The 20,553-nt window shown below is 40.0% G+C and overlaps 1 protein-coding gene and 1 long non-coding RNA gene across 2 annotated transcripts; one reads left to right on the forward strand and one right to left on the reverse strand.

Moving 5' to 3' along the window:
* The first annotated feature begins 1,219 nt into the window (after positions 1-1,219).
* Positions 1,220-13,038, forward strand: LOC127536754 (uncharacterized). The gene is made up of 2 exons (XR_007945947.1): positions 1,220-1,417; positions 12,229-13,038. It is a non-coding gene; the product is annotated as an uncharacterized LOC127536754 (long non-coding RNA).
* An 858-nt stretch (positions 13,039-13,896) lies between these two features.
* On the reverse strand, positions 13,897-20,522 carry psma6l (proteasome 20S subunit alpha 6, like). Its single transcript, XM_051957834.1, has 7 exons — positions 20,147-20,522; positions 18,398-18,492; positions 17,795-17,876; positions 17,505-17,660; positions 17,031-17,209; positions 15,062-15,156; positions 13,897-14,486 (listed from the first exon to the last, which is right to left on the reverse strand). Exons 1-7 carry the CDS (start codon positions 20,220-20,222, stop codon positions 14,429-14,431), a joined length of 741 nt encoding a protein of 246 aa, XP_051813794.1. The 5' UTR covers positions 20,223-20,522; the 3' UTR covers positions 13,897-14,428.
* Positions 20,523-20,553: the final 31 nt, after the last annotated feature.

Here is a 20,553-nt window from a genome sequence, read left to right on the forward strand (position 1 = left end):
CATGTATTCACGATAAGCCTTTTGTGCTTAGGATGGTAGTTTTGCACGAAAATGTTCGTCTTCTAGAGTTGCGCCTCTTGCATTTAAATTTGTTTAAAGTTTAATGCTGGCGAATTAGTTCGCAGCAGCAGCAGACACTTGTTGATTCAACACAGGTTAAGGATAAATAAATAAAACAAAACCAGCAACAACAACAAAAAAGGCGTTTAAGTGTCTTCTTGTTCATAAAGGCCCCTGACAAGTTGACCTCAGTGGATGATAGCCCCAATTAATTACGGTCTGAATCTTTCCCAAAAAGTATCGTTTATTAATATGAACAATTAAAAAAAAATTGGCCTCCTTAGAATAGCTGGACGCTGCTGCCTGAATGTGGAGGTAGAGGTAGAACAACTGAGAGGCGGAGAAGGGGGTACAGGCCGGATTAAAGGCAGCACAAAGACCGCGTTGTTCTGCTATTAAATCCCCTTGTGATCCCCAACATGCTCCCTCCGGCCCATTCATCCATCCATCCATTCTCTATAGCCAATAATAATAATAATAATAACAATAATAATAATAATAATAATAATAATAATAATAACGTGATAGCTTAAATTCGGTTATCTTCTTTGATTTACACAATTTATAACAGATCATAAATTCATCATGTAGCTCACTGATATTAGATATACCAAGTTATGGAGGAGCTGGTAATAAACCCTACAGCGGGGAGAGTATTCTTGAATTCAAATCGGCCACAAGTAGGATAAAATATCCCTGAAAAAAATGCAACCTAACATTTTCATTTACCTATTTGCATTGAAATAATTCATTCTTGGAAAGAACTCATTACAGGTCGAATAGCTACATAGCATTAGCTCTTCCAAATTTGTTTTGCAGTCTCTCTCTAACTACTCATAACTAGCCTATATTTTGACCATTCGTCCATATCTCGTTTATTTCCACACAATTATCACCTCCTCTGTTGCGTTTTGTTTGTGTTGTCAGCCCCGGTGTGTATTTATTAGCCGGCTGTGTGTCTCCTAGTTTGTGCCATCCTCTGCGGCGAGACAATTTCACAGTGTCCAAAGCCGATTCTCTGCGCTTGTTAATTGAATCGGATTTCTTATAGTTTAAAATCCACACACACACACACACACACGCACAGACCCATGTAGCTACAGCCCAAACTGTATAAGGGGTTTATCTGGCTCTGTAAAGCCAAAGCGGAGATATAAAGACACACACAGAGCGACGGGGACACTTTACCGGCGTGTTTGAACAAAACGAAATGTCGAATAAAATGTCTTCACCTGCTCAGGTGTGTTAGCTGTCGGAGGGCGGCAGCTGGAGGCCTCTGTGGGTGTGTGGGAGTGTGTGCTGTGGACGTGGGGATACTTCGTGTCTTCAGTGGACGCTTCACTCGCTCCATATCCAGGTACGCCTTGTTTGTTTATGTGTTGTTTAGTTGTTTGTGGCTGGGGCAGCTTTTTGCTAAGCTAACTAGCCGCTAGCCGAGCCGACCGTTGGGACGACAGGAATGTCTCGAGACCTCCAACTGACAGAAAGAAAAAAAAAAAAACAGGGCGAACAACGAGACCTCAGGGCGCGTGACACACGGCCGTGCACGCGCCCTCTTCACGCACCTGCGTGTCTGAGACTCTTCTTCTTCTTCTGTGTTTTATAATGTAGCATTATTCTTATTATTGTACACATTTACACCGAAATAGCAGCAGTTGGAGGTGTTTCAGATAAAAGGCTGTGTCAAAACGGTGAAAAGACGACAAGAAAAAATGTTTTGAACTTTGAATTATTGTAAAAATGCATTTTTTTTCAAAAGCATTTTAAATTTTATGGTAAGATAGCAGTAGAGTCATTAGCTATAGTCTACATAGTGAAATGAAAATAGCATTAGAAAGAAAATATTTATTTCATGTTGAATACAGGAGGCCTAAAAGTGGCATTTCTACATGCTAAATAAATAAAAACAATATTTTTTGGCTTCATATATCAAATGTTGCTTCAATGAAAAATATTTTAAAGGTAGGATATAAATGCTCAAAGACGTAGATTTTGGGGGCAATGCAAGAAGCAGAGGACCTCCATACTAACAGACATTACACCAGATGCAACACTACCTATTTTTTCCTCTTATTTCTTCAGAATTGTGTTTTTAACTGCAAAAAGTAAAAACACACATCCTAAGCTCACACGGCTCATGTAATTTAACCCATATACATTCCATTATTTCTTTTTTTTTCCACATGTTGCCTGAATTCTGTGTTTTCTTTACATAAATTTTATCATTTCCACCATAAACTGATGCAGAAAAGGCATAAATTGATGCATAAAAATTCCCAGAATGCAGGAAAATATGTGCTTAATCCTCAAAGACCCCCAACTTAATTCAGATTGCTCAAAGCCCTGCAATGAAAGCTAATAATTATAGATTTTGAACAGACCTACTTTGCAAGTTTGCAAATGATACCTTACATTTCTGTGAGAATTACACTCTACACACATCAGTCACACTATACAAAGAAACACAGTGATTTGTTCATTGGGCTGTAAATAATTAAGTTTATTTTACCTATAAAGAACCATTTAAAAAGTTACCAGCAACTCTGCAGTCGCGGTTTTTCATTAGACAGACATTGCTTGTAGAAATCAGATTGCTTGTTTAATTTATTCAGATTTGTATATTTTAATCATTTTTTGTCCTCCAAGTAATTTAGCTTGCAAAGTTTAATCTCATGTTTCAAACATGTTTATTTTTTAATTATACAGGCATGACCTTGGATAAGCACTATGTTTTAATGCTCTTGATGAAGGCAGAGTATTTTGTTATTGCATGACAAGTGATTTTTTTCTAGGTTGTTTGTGTGGAAATTGCTCTGTGATGAAGGACTGCTGGTAGTTTGGATGCACTAGGACCCAGAGCAGCAGCAAATTAAGGACAAGCATCACATAAGAGGCTTAGTACATCTAATCTATACTCCTGCTCTCACACACACACACACACACACACACACACACACACACACACACACACACACACACACACACACACACACACACACACACACACACACACACACACACACACACACAGGGACACACACAGGGACACACACAGCATTTCATAAACATCCCATTTTGAAGCAAGCACGCATACGTGTCCCAAAGGCAAACACTGCCATTGTATTTTCATTTAGTTTTCATTTTCTCCAAACTCTTTTATTCCCCTTGTTGACCTTAACTTCCATCCTGCTTTGTTGGGGAACATTTGTCCATATGCTCCTCTGTTTGTCTCGTCCTATTTCATTAGCAAACGTCCTTCGATGAACTAAGAAGTCTGAAAGCAAACTCATTAATTCTGGACAATTATAGCAAAAAAAAGAGAAAAAGACCCAGGCATGAAATCTTCCTCAGTCATCTGGTCAGTGCATGTACGTGTATCAGAGTGATCCTGAGCGTTTCATCGGCCTGTTTACTGTTGTCCAGCCGTTCCGAAGGATCACAAATGAAAAAGGATTTTAAACTGGAAATGAAATGAAGTTTGACTCCATCAGAGCTTCCGAACAATCATTCTAATGAAATTCTCCTGAAGCCTTATACTGACAGAAAAAGCAATTTCTTTTGTTTCTCGTGAGTTTCGAGAACAATTACTACATTTTCCCAGAATGCTCCCCTGCTGACATGACTGGAAAACCAATATTTGTTGTTTGATACCAATCCCATGTTCGCTTGTGTGAGGCTGATGATGAGAAGAGGAAGGTTTATTTATGTTCAGGCCTCTGTTACTGAGTGATTTGTGACACGACATAAACCCAAACACATCATGTCCCAAAACACCCAAAACGCACACACCCATGCATTATTTACACACAAAAACCCTGCACACACATCATTCCCAGCTGTTAAGTACCTCTGACATCATGTTGTTCGATACACACTGTATTTTTGTATGTCTGTGTGCACACTGTGTGCTTATAGTGTGTGTGTGTGTGTGTGTGTGGGTGTGACAGTTACACACTCACACATACACACACGCACAGAGTTCAGCCGATTTATCATAATATGCTTTATCTGAAAAGTAAGTATCTTACCTCGGGATAAAGGGAGGAAAGAGGGGTTTGTGGCCAGATTGACAGAGGAAGGTTGGATGGAGAGAACCGAGCGCTCACTGCACTGGAACACAGAGCAGGACCTTCAGTTCTGTGGCTGGATCAATCACTATTGATAAGGTAACTGAACATTATGGTGCAGGAAGGAGCGGCGTTGGTAGACAGAGCCACAGTGAGGTGTGTGTGTGTGAGTGTGTGTGTGACGGACAAGTAGGCTGAGAGAAAGACACAAGCGAGAAGGAAGGAATGTGGCTTTACTGTGAGGGACTGGTGGAGGTTCAAATTATAACTGGACAGACTGGGAGGAAAGTTAGGGGTGGAGTAGAAGGAAGGAAGAGTAGAGGAGTGCGATGATAAAAAAAGGCAGAAATAAGTGGAAGAAGAGAGAGAGAAGCAGATGGGGAAGGGGGGGAGTATGGGAGGGGCGTTGGGACGGACCCAGTCTGAGCTTTCTGAGGGTCTCACTGTCAGTGTTGTGCTGCTTGTCATGTTTTTAGATTTAAAAGTCAATCTATTCATGTAGAATGCCATTAACAACTGATAATATTCAGTTTTTAAAAATATTTATCACACTGCTGCTGTTTGCTGAGTTTGTATATTGGTGTAAAATGCTGGTGTGTGTGTCTGTATCGAGGTCAGTGTGTGTTAACTCCTCATTTAAGTGATGTGAGGATTACTCTGCGTGAGTCCGGGCCAGACCATGTGTCTCTCTTACATCCACTGCAACACAATGGACCAAATGAAATGAAGGTCCCATGCTGCGTGGGTTGTAGGTTAACCTGAATGGTCCTCCTGTTAGAGCGCCATTACATGCCATTAGTGCAGAGAAGAGCAAAGGCTGGTGTGTATGTGCGTCCATTTACAAAGATCTGGGTTGTCAGCAGTCTGTCATGCATCCAGGCTAAAGATAAACTCAGGATGTGGTCGCTTACATAAGGACAAACTACATGCAAGTGTATAAATGCTATATATATATATATAACCAGTAGGATCACGCTGTAAATAGAACAGTAATCCGTCTTTAGTTTGCTTTTCAATGTTGCTAGATGTTTGCTGTGCATCTGACTTGCACAAATTGCTCTATTATATATATATATATATATATATATACACACACACACACATACACATATTGCTGATAGCAAGTAGCTAACAATTAACACACTATTGATTAAATACACTATATAAACTACCAGTCAATGCTTTTTACTTTTTATTTATTTGTATTATTTTCTACATTGTAGATTAATACTGAAGATGAACACTTTCTTGTTTACAACATAGTTCCATATGTATTCTTCATTCTTGTATGTCTTCAGTATTAATCTACAATGTATAAAATAACAAGGTGTGTCCAAAGTTTTGACCAGTATTATGTATATATATATATGTGTGTGTGTGTGTGTGTGTGTGTGTGTGTGTATGTATATATATATATATATATATATATATATATATATATATATACATACACACACACACACACACACACACACACACACACACATATATATGGTACTTTCACATCTTTCTACGCTAACCTTTCAATGTTTGGGGTCACTTAGAAATGTCCTTATTTTTTAAAAGAAAAGCATTTTTTCAATGAAGATAACATTTAATGAATCAGAAATCCAGTCCAGATAGTGTTAATGTGGTAAATGACTATTCCAGCTGGAAACAGCTGATTTTTAATGGAATATCTCCATAGGGGTACAGAGTAACATTTCCATCAACCATCACTCCTGTGTTCTAATGCTACATTGTGTTAGGTAATGGTGATGAAAGGCTCATTGATGATTAGAAAACCCTTGTGCAGTTATGTTAGCGCATGAATTAAAGTGTGAGTTTTCATGGAAAAACATAAAATTGCTTGGGTGACCCCAAACTTTTGAATGGTAGTGCATGTACATAGGGTAATTAATTATATATGGTAACTAATATGCTTATTTATGGTTCCAAATATTAAAATAAACATCATAAATAAAAACATAAATATGTCTGTATTTATGCTTTATTTGTGACATTTAAAAAAAACTCTAATTCATGCCAGTGTTATATTAAGATACTTTTTGAAAACAGAGCTTTTGTCAGTAAAGACAATATTAATGTCTGCAGCAGGAACAAACAGATTTATACCTTTCTGTGGTAAATTTACAGCAAACTAAAGCTGCGTTCAAACAGGAAATTAGCTACCTGAGTGATGATTAAATGACTATTTTACTTGTTGTAAGAATAGCCTGTAGTCACTAGTTCCTCCCCACACTGAGAGGTGTTATATGATGAACTTCATTACGGCAAGACAGGTCAGCCTGGACAGAATGAAATAAAATCTACAGCTCAGGGTATCACTCTGCAGAGTCCTGGCTGCAGGACCAGAGTGTATCTGACAGAAGAGGGAGTCTCAGTCTGACCATGAGCTCATCTGTAAATGTCTGGCCAACATCTTGATCAATTTCACAGACTGCAGACCCCCTGATGCGTACATGTGTGTGTCCTGCTGTCTTCTGCGGGTAGACAGACCTCTAATCTACTGCAGACAGCAGCAGGTGGGGTCTGTACACCGAGTGTGTGTGTGTTAACTGTCATCATTTATCCCTCCTTGGCTACTGTCTGGGGGTTTAGCATGTTAACACCTGTTCATGTCCTCATACTCATACACTTGTAACAGTATAAGCTGAGAAACTAGAGATGCACGTGCAGATACCAACTTCAAACAAAATAAAAGTGTTTTTTTAATACCTGAAGTGCTTTAAACACTTGTATACCCCCATGAAGAAGCTCCATGCATCATGAAGCAGCTCCATGAACATTTTGAGCTGCAAAGTCTGGCAGCAAATAGTTTCCACAGCCTTTATTTGAAGTGAAATGATTACGTCTAATTCACCAACAATTGATTGTTTCTTAGGAGTCTGAAAATAAACTGCATTATTTTTTTGGAAATTAAACTGTAAGGCCGATCAAAACAACACTGATTTAAAAGTGTAAAACAGGCAGTGCTTCAAATTTACTGCAGCATATGTGTTCAAAAAGACTAAAATCTAATTAAATCCAGCTGGTTGTGTAGACAAAAAATGCATCAAATTGTACAGAAAATAATTTAGACGAGTACGTTTATCGACACAGTGGAATTCTCATCACGTCAGAGGACTGGAGACTGTAGTTTACCTTAACTCTAACTACTAGTCTCCTTACTCGTTATTTAAATGAAGGCTTCACGCTAAAATGTATTGATCTACAATGTAGGAAGAAATGTGAATCCCCTGTGTAAATAGATTTATGCATGACACACACACACACACACACACAAAATCTTGAACTTGTTAAAACAAAGCTCATATGTGCATTCATGCATGATTTCATATATGCTGCTTTATGTGAGTGTGTGTGTGTGTGTGTGTGTGTGTGTGTGTGTGTGTGTGTGTGTGTGTGTGTGTGCCCTCTGGACATGTTTTGTGAGCATGTGTGTGCTGGTGTGGTGGGCAAGGGGGACATTATTGGTGGGGGTGGTAGTGGGTGGGGGTGAGTTGGAGTGTGTGTGTGTGTGGTACAGTAGCTTGCACTCCCCCCTGCCCCCCTGCCGCCCCATATGGCAGTAGACAGCAGTAGTAATCATGGAAGTGGAGCAACAGGCCCTGAGCCTCGCTAATCCTCGGCCACACTCCGACACGTGCCACACTGATGCGTATACCCACCCGATGCACACACACAGCTATCGAAAAGAAGACGCCATTTATATATTGTACACGTTCAAGCAAGCACGCAGATCTCATGTGCAGACACGCTGCACGCACAGCATCACACAAATGCATCCGCTGATGAGCCGAACAGAAAGATGGCTAGCATTTGCATTAAGATGTAAATGTAACAAAGCAGGTGGACCTTTCAGCGCTGTCAGAACAGGCCCAGGTTTAACTTGCATCTTTGAAAGTGAAACACATATTTTGTAGTTTTCAGCCACTGTTTAACATGCAGCACCTGCAGCACACTTCTCTACTCTGCTCCACTGCACTCATTTTATACATTTATTGTTTAAAGTCATGCAGCCGTAGATTTCATGTTAAATTAAACCTCATGCAATGCGGCAAAGAATCGCACAACTCCAACGCAGAAACACAAAGAGTCCTTTTTGATCAGCAATAAAGCACCTTGCCTTCATGCACGCACAAAAGCACATGCACTCGCGCGCATAAACACGCACTCGCCGCGACACGTACACACACAAAACCTTTTAACTGTGACGCAAAAGGAGACAGGGCTACAATGGCTCTCTTATTGTTAATTGGCCGTTTAATCCCGAGGAATGCGTGTGATTAGTACCCGCCGGTGGGTCAGGATCTTGCTCAACACTCTTGTTCACAATGGACACGCTGTAACAGAGATCTGGGAGTAAGCACACACACACCGGGACACACACTCACTCACACGGACAAAGGTGTGCACATAAACAATCGCAGCACACAAGTGTCAGAAAGAAACACACATCGAGCATCAGTACATGTGCGTGCAGACACAGTGGCCTCACATACCCTCACACAAAGTGACCACACATACACAATAATATACCCAGCATGCAACTCAGCTGGAGCATAATCATCGCAACAATTTCTTTTCACTTCTGAAGCAAGGTGCACAAAGACGCACTTTGCAGGAAAAGCAAGCGATAGTCAGGTGCAGAAAATGTGACTTTGAAAAGGGTTACAGAAAGGCTAAACTCTAAAACACTTTACATTTAACTGTACATTAGCATGTGTTCAGTGCAATGCTAAACCTACCTGAGCTTTTTTTTTTTTTCAACTAGGCCCAGCTAGTTGTTTCTGCAACACGGGGTAACATCACCTACAAGTTCTAATATTGTTTGAAATAAAACCTTGAAATCCAACGTTCAAAGAATGTTTCGGGGACATTTACAATTTAAAATTTTTTTTCCTATGAGCGTAAAATATAAACAGCAACATTCAGAGGATGTTTTAAGGATGTTGTCAGGGCCACAGATACATGAACATTAAAGAAAAACAAACCAACATTCAAAAAATGTTTGCCGTCCATGAGTTATTAAAGGACTTCGAGGTACTCGGAGTGCCTCGGACCTCTCTTCTCTTTGCTGTTTGAATGGATTTTTTCCACTAGATCCTGAAGAGCACCCCTTATACTTCTTTTTATCCACTGATGCACTCTCCTTCTGCCTGTTTCTATTCAAAAAATGTTTTCAAGTGACAGAATGGGTTTCATAAAACATTCCTAGAATGTGATGTCTGAACATTTTGCCCGCAATATTCTCTTGATGTTTTGAGACTGTTGTTGTAAGTATGTTCCTCTATAAAACATTTCTACAATGTTATATGATTCCAGCGAAAGCACATTCTCAATGCAACGTTCAGGCACGCGGTAAGAACATTAGGGTATAACCGCCATGTTGTTTACAGTGTCTTTAGAGAACGCTCTCAGACCTTTAAAAGAACATTCTGGAAATAAAAAAAAAGAAAAAACTTCCCACTGAAGTCATTGCAGAATTTTGTTAGACCATTTATAGAAAAAATAACTTTAGCTGGGAAGCGTCTGCAGAAAGAGGCAGAGAGAAAAAGCAGAATCATTATCAGAACACTTGCAGCTCTTTAACTCGCCAACAAGACTTACAACATTTTTGATCAGGGAACAGACTGCATACTGCACCACAGGGGCCTTTAAACCACAACTCTTAGTGTTTCATTTAACAATATGAACTAAAATGATTCCTCCATTTTGGGCTTTTTTCTTCAAAGGGATACAATGAAACAGCAGCGCATTTGTGGACATAAAAGTTCACCCAAGAAAGGTTGCATTGCACAGATTGCAGGGGTTCCACTGGGAAAAAAAACATTTTATTCAGACTTTCCTCTGTCACAGATGCTGGCATGACTGACCCTACTGTTTGTTTTGGGGGTCAAGGTGTAGGTAATGCTTAGTGCATGCTACAGTGGCCTGCATGCATCACAGAGTACATTGTGTCTCAGTATATTTGCAGTAGTGTGACAAAATGATAACAACCTAACAGAAGTGAGTGATGATTTTAGCTGAAACTGGTATGAGAAGGAAAGAAAAAATGAACTGAGACAAACTGGATCTTAGCACAGCTGAGACAGGCTACAGGTGGATGGTTGGGGTCCCATGTGTGGGTGTGTGTGTGCGTGTGTGTGTGTTCTGTAGGAGGTCCAGGCAGGCTGCATCACTGCTGACACACTGCTGCTGGTAAATCCAGCTTAGTGTGTCTAAAACAGGCCTACGAAATCTGCCACAGGGCACCTAATGCTAGGGCCGCTGTCACCCTCAATCACTCACACACACCTAATCCCCACGCTGTGACCCAACACACACACACACACGCACACACACACACGGTCTGGCTACCCATTCAGCTTGGCAAGCAGTCCCAGTACCAGGAGACACCAGCCACAGGGTCAACATTTCATGCGGTGGGGTGGAAGGTGGGGGAGAGGAAGGAGAATTTGGCGTGGAGGGGGAAGAGGTGGAGGACTCCAGCCAAAGAAATGGCTAACAGGTGGAGGTAGCAACAGAGGTGAAGCAAGAGCAGACAGAGGAACAGAACGTCTGTGAATTAGGAAGGTTAAGGCACCTGAGGCTGTGGAGAGTCGGGAGGGGCTGGGAGAGGAGACGTATGCTGGGGGGAGGTAGAGGAGGAGAGGCCCTGGGGGAGACGGAAGTGAACGGTGTACGGTGAGGGGGAGTGTAAAGGTACTGGGGGAGTTTGGTGTGCAGAGGACAGAGCTGTGGGCAGGAGAAAGTGTTTACAAAGGAAAGAAAACTGTAGAGAAGATTAGGAAAAGGAAATTTACAAGTTGCACAGCATAAACATAAAGCCAAAGTGGACAAAATGCTACTAGTACTAATATAAGAAGGATATGCAATACCTGGTAAAGTCTCATAAAGACGATAAAGTAACATGGCTTTAACATATCAGGGACTGGAGCAAACTTTTAGGGCACATATTCCTAACAGAGAGTCCCCATTCTGTTCCTGCTGCTGCACGTTATTCTCCTGCTCTTTTTCCCAACTTTTCATTTCTCTTTCCACTGATAGTTTTCTATATAACATCATTGTATCTGGTAGAACACTATTGTTAGCATTGTCTAACAGAGGCAGTTGGATAAATTCTCAGATTCTTTATTCTCATAATTTAAAGGTCACCTTTAGTCGTGCATGAAAGCATTTAAAATTAGTCTCTTTCGATTAACAAACTAGGTCTCTTTTTACCACAAAAAATGTATTGAACACTTTACTAAATTCTCAAAAGCTCATCATTTATTTGTCCTATTTAATAACACCCTTCATTTAAAAACTGCACAAAACTAAATCTTCTAAATCTGTCCTTTTCTCTGTGTGATAGCGCCTCAGTAAGATATATAATGAGTGTAAATGGTCCCTTTTCAGTGCAGACATTTTGTTGTAAAGAATAAAATCAATGATGGCCAAATTAGATTTAGCTGCTTAAGAGTCAGAGACAGAGTTCTGCTGTTGTGCATACTGGATCACTGAAACACTAGCACAGAGGTGCAATGATTATTTGATTAGTTGTCAACTTTCAATTAATTGACAACTTCCAATCGCTGGGCCGTTTACAATTGTCGTTAACAAGCTATCGTTAACGTCGTTACCATCGCGCGGGAGTATCGGCGACAATAAAGTGTTCAAACTTGTGAAATCAGCGTTCAAATAAATGAAATCGGCGGAAATCCGCGGATCCGCGGTAAATTCCCATCCCTGAAAAAAGCGGAATTCCGCGAATTCGCGGAAAAATCACATCCCTGTATATTGTGTTAGCTAATGGTGTCGAAAGGCTCATTGATGATTAGAAAACCCTTGTGCAGTTATGTTAGCACATGAATAAAAGTGTTCATGGGAAACATGAAATTGTCTCGGTGAACCCAAACTGTTGAATGGTAATAAATGTAGAGCTGCATGACTCCCAGTTTAAGGCTCCTGGTAACGTGGTCAAATGTTCTGATTGCTGTTGTTTCCATGAACACAGTAAACAACTCCGAATGACTCCTCTCACTTTAACTTTTGCATCTACTTCCCTTTTTTTCTGCAGTCATGTTAACTGACTGATCCCTTTGTGTTTTTCTAGGTTCCTGTCCATGCAGTACCAGACATGAAGACGAAGGGTCAAACACAGTACAGTTACAACGCATCAGTTCAAACACCACCCTTTGCCAGTACTGTGACTATATATACGTGTCTGAACTGACTGTTATGTTTCCCTTATTGGGTTTAATCTGCGTGGCAACACTTTTCCAAGACGGCTGTTGGCATGTGTGCAAAGTAGGCCGGGAGCTTTAATGTGACAAGATTTGTACGTTTATACGCAGCCTTTCTGTGCCTAAGAAGACACAAAACGCTTATACACACAAAGTAAGTGGAGAAGAGACACTAAAACGAATTAAGAAGCCTTGTTGGCGTGACTTGGGGCCTTGTTGCTTTGGTAGTTTTAAGGAGACTGGTAGGGGTTTTTGCTGCCTTCACTGAGACTCACTTACACAAGCCTAATCCTAATTATGTCGGTAAACAAAATGAAGATCCTCTCTTTGAATATCCCTCTTCTCAGTCCCAGAAGTGAGGGATTGTGACTGGTCAGTTCACACGACTGTTTTAGTGTTTAAAATTCTGATCTGTTTGGAACCTAAAACCTGAAAAATTACAAAGTGCATCTCTATTATGTAGCTCCTACACAGGACGTATACGGTTATTAAGTCAATCTTAACGAGTTGAAATCTCAGGCAAGTAAAAAAAATGATACAAGAATAAAGGAATACTGTTTAACCTGTTATAAAGTTTATTTTTAAGTGTCAACTATGTAAAAGTATTGACATATGTTCTCTGTAAATTAACAACATATTTCTACATTTTTGTCAGTTTTAATAAAGTAAGTTTTTTCTCACGCTGCTCTTCTCTGTCTTTTATATACTCATGTTTGAGAGTTAACGTGTGCACAGCTGCATGCAGAAATGCTTTTGCTTCCAGACTGCCTGTTCACATTTGGTAATTGAATAGGACAGTGATCCGTATCTTTAGATCGGTGGATCACAGTGATGGAAACTCAGGAGTGGTGGACACACGCATGCATAACAAGATGCGATGACACAATTGGCGGTGTGTTAAACGCATACGCAACATCCAAAGACTAATTGTTTACAAGAGCCGAAATAGACTTCCCTAAATAGAAAAGTACAAACAGAAATAATAGAATTCTGTTATGAAATACCTGGAAGCAGACACTGCCACCTGGTGGTCACATGAAGTAGCTCAGGACATCCTACAGTGACGTGGACACCTCAGACGGACAGGACAGGACATGATCACACACTTATGAGATAGCCTGATCAATTATTATTAGTTTTTAAAGATTAAAACTATTATTGCTGCTGCTAAATTGCCCAAAATGGGTATTTGCAATGCTTTCATCACTCTTGTTTTGAAAATAGTTTTCATTCACCTCTGTATGAACACCAATAACTAAATCCAACTCCATGCTCATGTACATAAAGCTACAATGCTGTGATGATTCTAAATAAGTTGTGGTTCAGTCCCTTTTTTGCCTCTAAAACACTAAACTGACCCGTGCAGAGAGCAGGTTGACCTCTGATAATACTGTCGACTCACTGATGCCACCTGCTGACCAACAAGGGGAACTGTATTTAATCAGGATATTTTATAAACTTTTAAAATCTACCCCATTCTAGAAATAAAAATGAAAAAAATCTCTTTTGCTATTTAATTAAAAGCGACACAGGACATGTTTTATTCTTTTTTCTATTCTGGTTTATTATGACAGATGTTTTAATGGGTTAACAATGAGTCCTACGGACAGTTTAATTGCAACTTTAGGAAAGTGGTGTTGTAAACATACAGTATTAAATTAGATGTATGACAAATGTTCTATACACATCCTAACCAGCATCAGACAGGTTTTCTAGTCACACAGGGAAATTTGCTGTGTGTAAGTATGGAAGAGGAATGTGTTGCTTGAACTGTTGGTGTGTCCACTAATGATGGTTGGAGGTGCAAGATCAGAATACAAAAACTGAATGACTATTACATTATGAATTTAAAAAAGTCCACTGGAAATGTCTTTTAAATCATGATGGATTGAATCGATATGGATGATTTATAACAGACCTTCGTGTCTGCATGACTAATCATACTGCACTTGTGGCTGAAAGACTGTACTGTTGTCCTGTTGGTAACAGTGTTGCTAAACTGAGATAAATCAGACAGACTGACATTGAAATACTACGATGAATCACCGGCTGACATTTGTGAAGGCACCTCTACTCCCGCTCTGCAATGGCGACCAGGTGGGCTTCAATCTCAGCCTCTGACAGTGTCCTGTAGCAGAAAGGGGATGAGGGAGGTAAAGTGAAAATGGGATAACAGAAAGAGAAAGAAGCGTGTCGTAACTTAATATGAGTTAGACACGTAAAGCCATTAAAAAAGAGCTAACGCATCAATCACATAAACGCTCTGATCATATTACAAACATTAGTCTCAATGAGATGAACAAAAAATAGAAGCATCAAGCAAATAATATGAAGGTAATAAGGCGAAATATTCTCATGATTACAGTCAACATAGAAAGACAACAATACCCACATAAAAAAACACGACCGTTCAAAGGTTTGGGGTCACCCAGACAATTCACATTTTCCATGAAAACTCATGGAAAATGAGTTTTCATGGACACTAATACAATTACACAAGGGTTTTCTAATCATCAATGAGCCTTTCAACACCATTAGCTAACACAATGTAGCATTAGAACACAGGAGTGATGGTTGCTGGAAACGTTCCTCTGTACCCATATGGACATATTCCATTAAAAATAAGCTGTTTCCAGCTACAATAGTCATTTTGTCATGGTATGACTCATGCTATACTCAGGACAGGAGTGTAAGTGGAGTTACCTGAACTTAGGGTTTTCTTTAGTGACTACGCCGACCTCCAGCTCACTGGACTTAAAGTCCATGGACAGCACAGAGGACAGACAGGATATAGCCAGCTGGAAGGACAGAGGGGTTGAGGAGAGTGCTTGAAGACACATACAGTAAATGCTTCTGCCAGAATATTACACATAATTTCCAGTCCAGATAACTCTGAGAAATCCAGCAGTGGACACATGTACAGGTCAATATTGTTCGAAGTGCATGCATGTAACCCCTTGACACTTTTTGTCACGAACCTGCATCATACCACTTTCATTCAGACTGCAGCAGAGATAACATATCCATTCCCACAATACCGGTTTGTGCATATTCACTACGTACTTAGGAACCTTTTGCAAGCACTGGTTTCCCCTTGGACCGGTTGAAGTGGGACTTAATTATTATATTTCTGTTATTACTATTACATATCTGTTCTATGTGTAATAGATTAACTAACAATCTCCACTTATTTTAGCATCAGCTGGAAAGCATGATTCCCCAGAGGCCTGTTCGTCCTTGTGGTGATTGTCAGCCATGCAGCTCAGAGGGATATGTGGCAACAGTTGTTCAAAGCTATATTGCTGTGCATGTTATTTGCCAGTCATACAGAAAGTTTCAATATTTAAGCTGCATGGTGCTTTATTCTCCAACACATCTCTGTAGCAATCAGTGATGAGTAATGGGACAGCGATTCTGCGGTACTTCATAAAGCCATTCATTTACCATACACTAAATCAAAGTATCTGTGAAAATATAAAAAGGCTAAAAGCAGAAATTAAGTATTTATGACACTGTGTTGTCAGTGTGTGTGCATGTTTATCATCTTTAATCTTTTTAAATAATTTATCAATTCAATTAATAAGCTTTTACATTGTTTTTCCCATAGTTCCTGCTGTGGGTTTCTTTTAATAAGCAGTTGAAGTAGTTACTCTGGTAAGTCTAAGTGTTCATTGGAAATCATTTAGAAATCTGGCATTTTCTAATAAAAGCATTGATATTTGGTACTAGTTTACTGGAAAAGTATTGCAAAAGGAAGTGAATAGACGTGTTGCGATACCGATATCTTGTCCCACCTGTCTTTTGTAGGTGATTTACACCTTTAACTCAGATAAAAATGCAGAGGTCACATCTATGTGAAGTCATGTCAGTTATAAAAATGACAAAACTGAGGGAGTTAAGCTTCAGAACATCGCTGTATGGAGGCTGTAATGATCCATGACTGCACCAGGGCAACTAGAGAACACACATAGAAAGAAATCAACTCTATTCAGAAACACTCAAATAATGACTTGACTCTAAAACTAACCTGGGAAAAACATCCTACAGAGATAAACACCTGCTGAGCCTCTGATACTCAAATAAGGACAAAAGCCCAACAACATGACAGGCTGGTTTCAGTTACACCAACTTCTACAGTTTCTACAAACATGCTACAAAACAGGACCAGATAAAGACAAACAGCCAGATAGAACAGTTCATTATGAGGATCTAATCTGAGGCACAACTATCATTCAATGATCTCATTCTGCCACAGGAGGAAGTGACTGTACCTCTGGAAAAGAGAGATCAGCGGTGTGTAAAAGGAAATAAGAAGACAGTGAACAACCACAAGAGAAGGATATGGATTTGGAAAACCCTGTTTTAACATCTATTGCAAAGTTTTCTGCTTGACCTAAATGCATGAAAACCAGGCCTCCTGTCACAGCCATCCTTTGACTTTCTACATGGATTCATTTTCTTCTCGCAGCACATCTGAAGATGTTCTGTATACTGAGGATATAGACATAAAGCCAGTGTTTTGTTGAAGAATACTTGATTGAAATGACAACGCCAACAACCCTTGTACAGACAGAATCACTCCTCTTTGAACTAAAAATGGATGTTCCATATCAACAATTCAAAACAAACCTGTCACATTTACGGCAGCCTCTTTCTTTAGGTTTAATTTTACCTGCACTGCCCTTTCATGGGTCAGTTCGGGCTTTTTCTTCAGTTTCTTCTCCAAGTAGCTGTTGGCCTCCGTCTGTTTGGCTCCAACCGCTGTGGCTCTGAAGCCGCAGTAGTAACCTGCAGGGTCACATTTATACAGAACAGGACCCTGCTGGGAGTCTATCGCCACCAGGATCATACCTGAGAGCAGAGTGTGAGAGAGGAATGCTTAAAATATTGTGCTTTGAAAAATATGCAATGAAAAAATAGGATTTTAGAGGTAAAGGTAAGCGAGTCATCCTTGAGATTTTGAATATTCAGTGTACAATATGTATAGTAATTCTTTCCTGATGCCATAGTACCTTTAAATTTTGCACCAAAAACTGAACAATTACAAAGTAAGTAGAGTGAAATGCAAGGAATGAGAGAGTAAGGAAAGAAAGACCAAAATAAAGACAAGGAAACAAGCCATTATTTACTGAAAGCGTCCACTCACAGCAGCCTAGAGGCCTCATTTCAGCGTTCTGTGTGTAGACCTGGGAGATATCAGCCAACCTGCGACACAACGCGTCTGCTGTTATGTCATAACCAAACTTATATTTCCACTCTCCAGCTTCAACTCGGGCCCGGTGAACCTGGGAACGACTGTCCGCTGCACAACACAGAGGGAACGATGAATGAGAAACATGTAGCTTTTCACAACAGCATACTAATACTACCATTCAGATTTAAAAGTCGCCTAGATTTCAACAAAGATGTGTGTGATCTAAGCACATAAATACGTACCATTGTGTCCCGTCATCACACAGCCAATGCGAGGAGTCAGTTTGAACATGTTGGTTACAGTGGAGGAGACCAGCAGCTTGTCCTGCAGTCAGGAGGAGGGCAGTAAAAATCCAACTTTACAGCACAGATTAATATTAATATCTCTGTGCATGTAATATGTAACATCATGCAGTCTGAGTACAAACATTTTAAACTGACAAATTTAGGGTTTCACATCTGAGCAATAGCTGACTAACAATAATGGTCAATATAATAAATTATGCTCAGCCAATGCACGTGTTTTATTTGGTTATGTGTATTTTATTGTTGATAAAATGGATCCTCTAAATCTACAGGATCAACTCTCACCATGATGAGTAGACACTGAAATTAACAGGAGGTGAGTAAGATTACCGAAACACCACAAAACATTAAGATTTTGTCCCTCTTGCAAATAATTCAGCCATCTGTGGCTTGGAAACATGAGTAATGGTGTGGTTACGGCAGTATTCTGCTTGACTGCTGATGCATGTGGCTTCACTGCTTGGCTTTAGCATCATCTCCACACTGAGATGTGTGTGTGTGTGTGTGTGTGTGTGTGTGTGTGTGTGTCCGACATCTTACCGGTACTTTCTTTTGTGTCACCACGACAACGCTGTCTGTTCCCCGGACCCCCACAGATGTTAACCCACTCTGAGAGATGGCTTTGAAGGCATACTCTGTACATTACAGCACATAAGAGTAAATCAGAAGAGAACAGAATGCAGACATTTTCATTGTAGTATGGCAAATTTTGTTTATCAGAAGAAAACTTTAAGTTTGCTCCTGCATCAACAGGATATTTACTCAAGTACTGTAGTTCAGTACAATTTTAAGATATCTGTATTTTAATCGGGCCTGCACAGTGGATCGGTGTTTAGCACCGTCACCTTGCAGCTAGAAGATCCCCAGTTTGCGTCCCAGCCTGGTATCTTCCTGCATGGAGTTTGCATGTTCTCCCTGTGCATGTGTGGGTTTTCTCCAGCTTCCTTCCACAGTCCAAAAACATGCTGAGGTTAATTAGTGATTCTAAATTGTCTGTAGGTGTGAATGTGAGTCTTTATTTGTAGTCCTGTGATAGACTGGTGATCTGCTCAGGGTGTCCCCTGTCTTCACCTTCAATCAGCTGGGATAAACTCCAGCCCTCCGTGACCCTAATGAGGCTTAAGCGGTGTGTAGATAATGGGTGGATGGACATTTTACTTAAGTATTGCAATTTTGTGCAACTTTATACTTCCAGTCCACTACATTTCAAAGTAAAAGATCGTACTTTCTACTCCATTACACTTATCTGACGGCTTTAGTTACTATTAAGATGAACATTTAGGACAAAAAATAACATATAGCATAAGTTTTATATGGTTTTCCGAGCTTTAAAACGTCTGACATTTTTGCAAAAAGCAGCGTTTCGTTATATTTCAGATGTCTATGAGTTGCTAACAGCTCACTCAAATATGTGTGTGTGTGTGTGTGTGTGACATCTTATTGGTATTTCAGAAAAGTTGTTAATCAGTTGTTAACAGCTCATTTATATATTGTATTATATATTGTGATTTTTCACTCCAAAATACACACATGGTTTCATTTCAGTAAATGTTCTAATGATTCAATATCACACCAAAATCCAAGGACTGGAGAAATTGTCTAGTAACAGTTTTGTGCATCAGAATTTTATTTTTTCCTCTTTCCCTTCCCAGTAATCATGTGGCAAACTCTTTTGTTTTACATCTTGATATAAAGTAGCTCAGACCTGCAGCTGCTCCACAGTAACAAGCTGCTGACACATTGATTCACTGCTAATAATACAATGAGATCATAAAATAAGTATCAGTCAGACGTATTAAAGATGGACTTTAACTGTAATACTTTAACTATGTGTGGCTGCAAATGTACTTTCACTTAAGTCGGATGTTTCATGCAGGACTTTTATTTGTAATAGAGTATTTATGGTGGTTATACTTTTTCTTCTTCCTCCACTGTGATAGGATAAGTTTGAGGAACTATATCCAGCAGAGCTACTTTAAGCACGAAAATTAGCTATCAACACACTAACTTTATCAAAATAACTTTGGAGTGTGACATTAAACTACATTTATGTTTCAACATTAAAGGCAGAGAAGCCGGTGTTGGCGATATTTGGATGCTAACCGCTGCACTCCACCCACACACACCTGAACAAGCTAACATGTTAGCTTCATTAGACGTTAGTAGGTTTTTCCATTTAAATGTGTTGTTTAGCTACGCTGTGTGACTTCAGCAGTATAAATAAGTTGCACATTAAACTCACTTCGACACTACTGTTAGCTAAAACCCAGGAGAAAGCGTGTCTCTTACCGACTTGATAGAGGCGGCCCTCCGGGGAGAAGATGGTGATGTGTCGGTCGAAGCCTGCGTTAGAACCGCGGGACATTTTCCTCCCGGTGACCTCAGGTGAACTTCACTAGCGCTTAATGTGTCTTTAAAATAGCCGAATAGCGGGTTATTCTTTTGATTCAGAGCGTCAGTAGTTAGCAAACTGCATGCCTGTGCTGCTCCTGGAAAAATAAGCAGTGTAATGGTGCGACTTCCCCGACAGTTTCTTACTTTCTCTTTCAGTTTTTGCTCCATGAGCGGCTTCTCTCTGCTATTGGCTGCAGAGACCAGGAAGTAGAGAGACGCTTCACCTGACAGCACGGTTTACAGACCGGAGCTGTCTGCTAGTGCTCCAGGGATCGGGAGAAGTTATAGTGGGGAGGGATGAA

Source organism: Acanthochromis polyacanthus, chromosome 13 (assembly GCF_021347895.1).
Source record: "Acanthochromis polyacanthus isolate Apoly-LR-REF ecotype Palm Island chromosome 13, KAUST_Apoly_ChrSc, whole genome shotgun sequence".
Lineage (NCBI taxonomy): Eukaryota > Metazoa > Chordata > Actinopteri > Pomacentridae > Acanthochromis > Acanthochromis polyacanthus.

Excerpts from the sequence above, each read along its gene's own strand:
- psma6l (XM_051957834.1), bottom strand. The coding sequence starts at position 20,222 with ATGTCCCGCGGTTCTAACGCAGGCTTCGACCGACACATCACCATCTTC. Across the intron at positions 17,877-18,397 it reads TGACACAAAAGAAAGTACCG|GACAAGCTGCTGGTCTCCTC; the intron begins GTAAGATGTCGG and ends TCCTGACTGCAG. Across the intron at positions 15,157-17,030 it reads CCCATGAAAGGGCAGTGCAG|CTGGCTATATCCTGTCTGTC; the intron begins GTAAAATTAAAC and ends CTGTCCTTCCAG.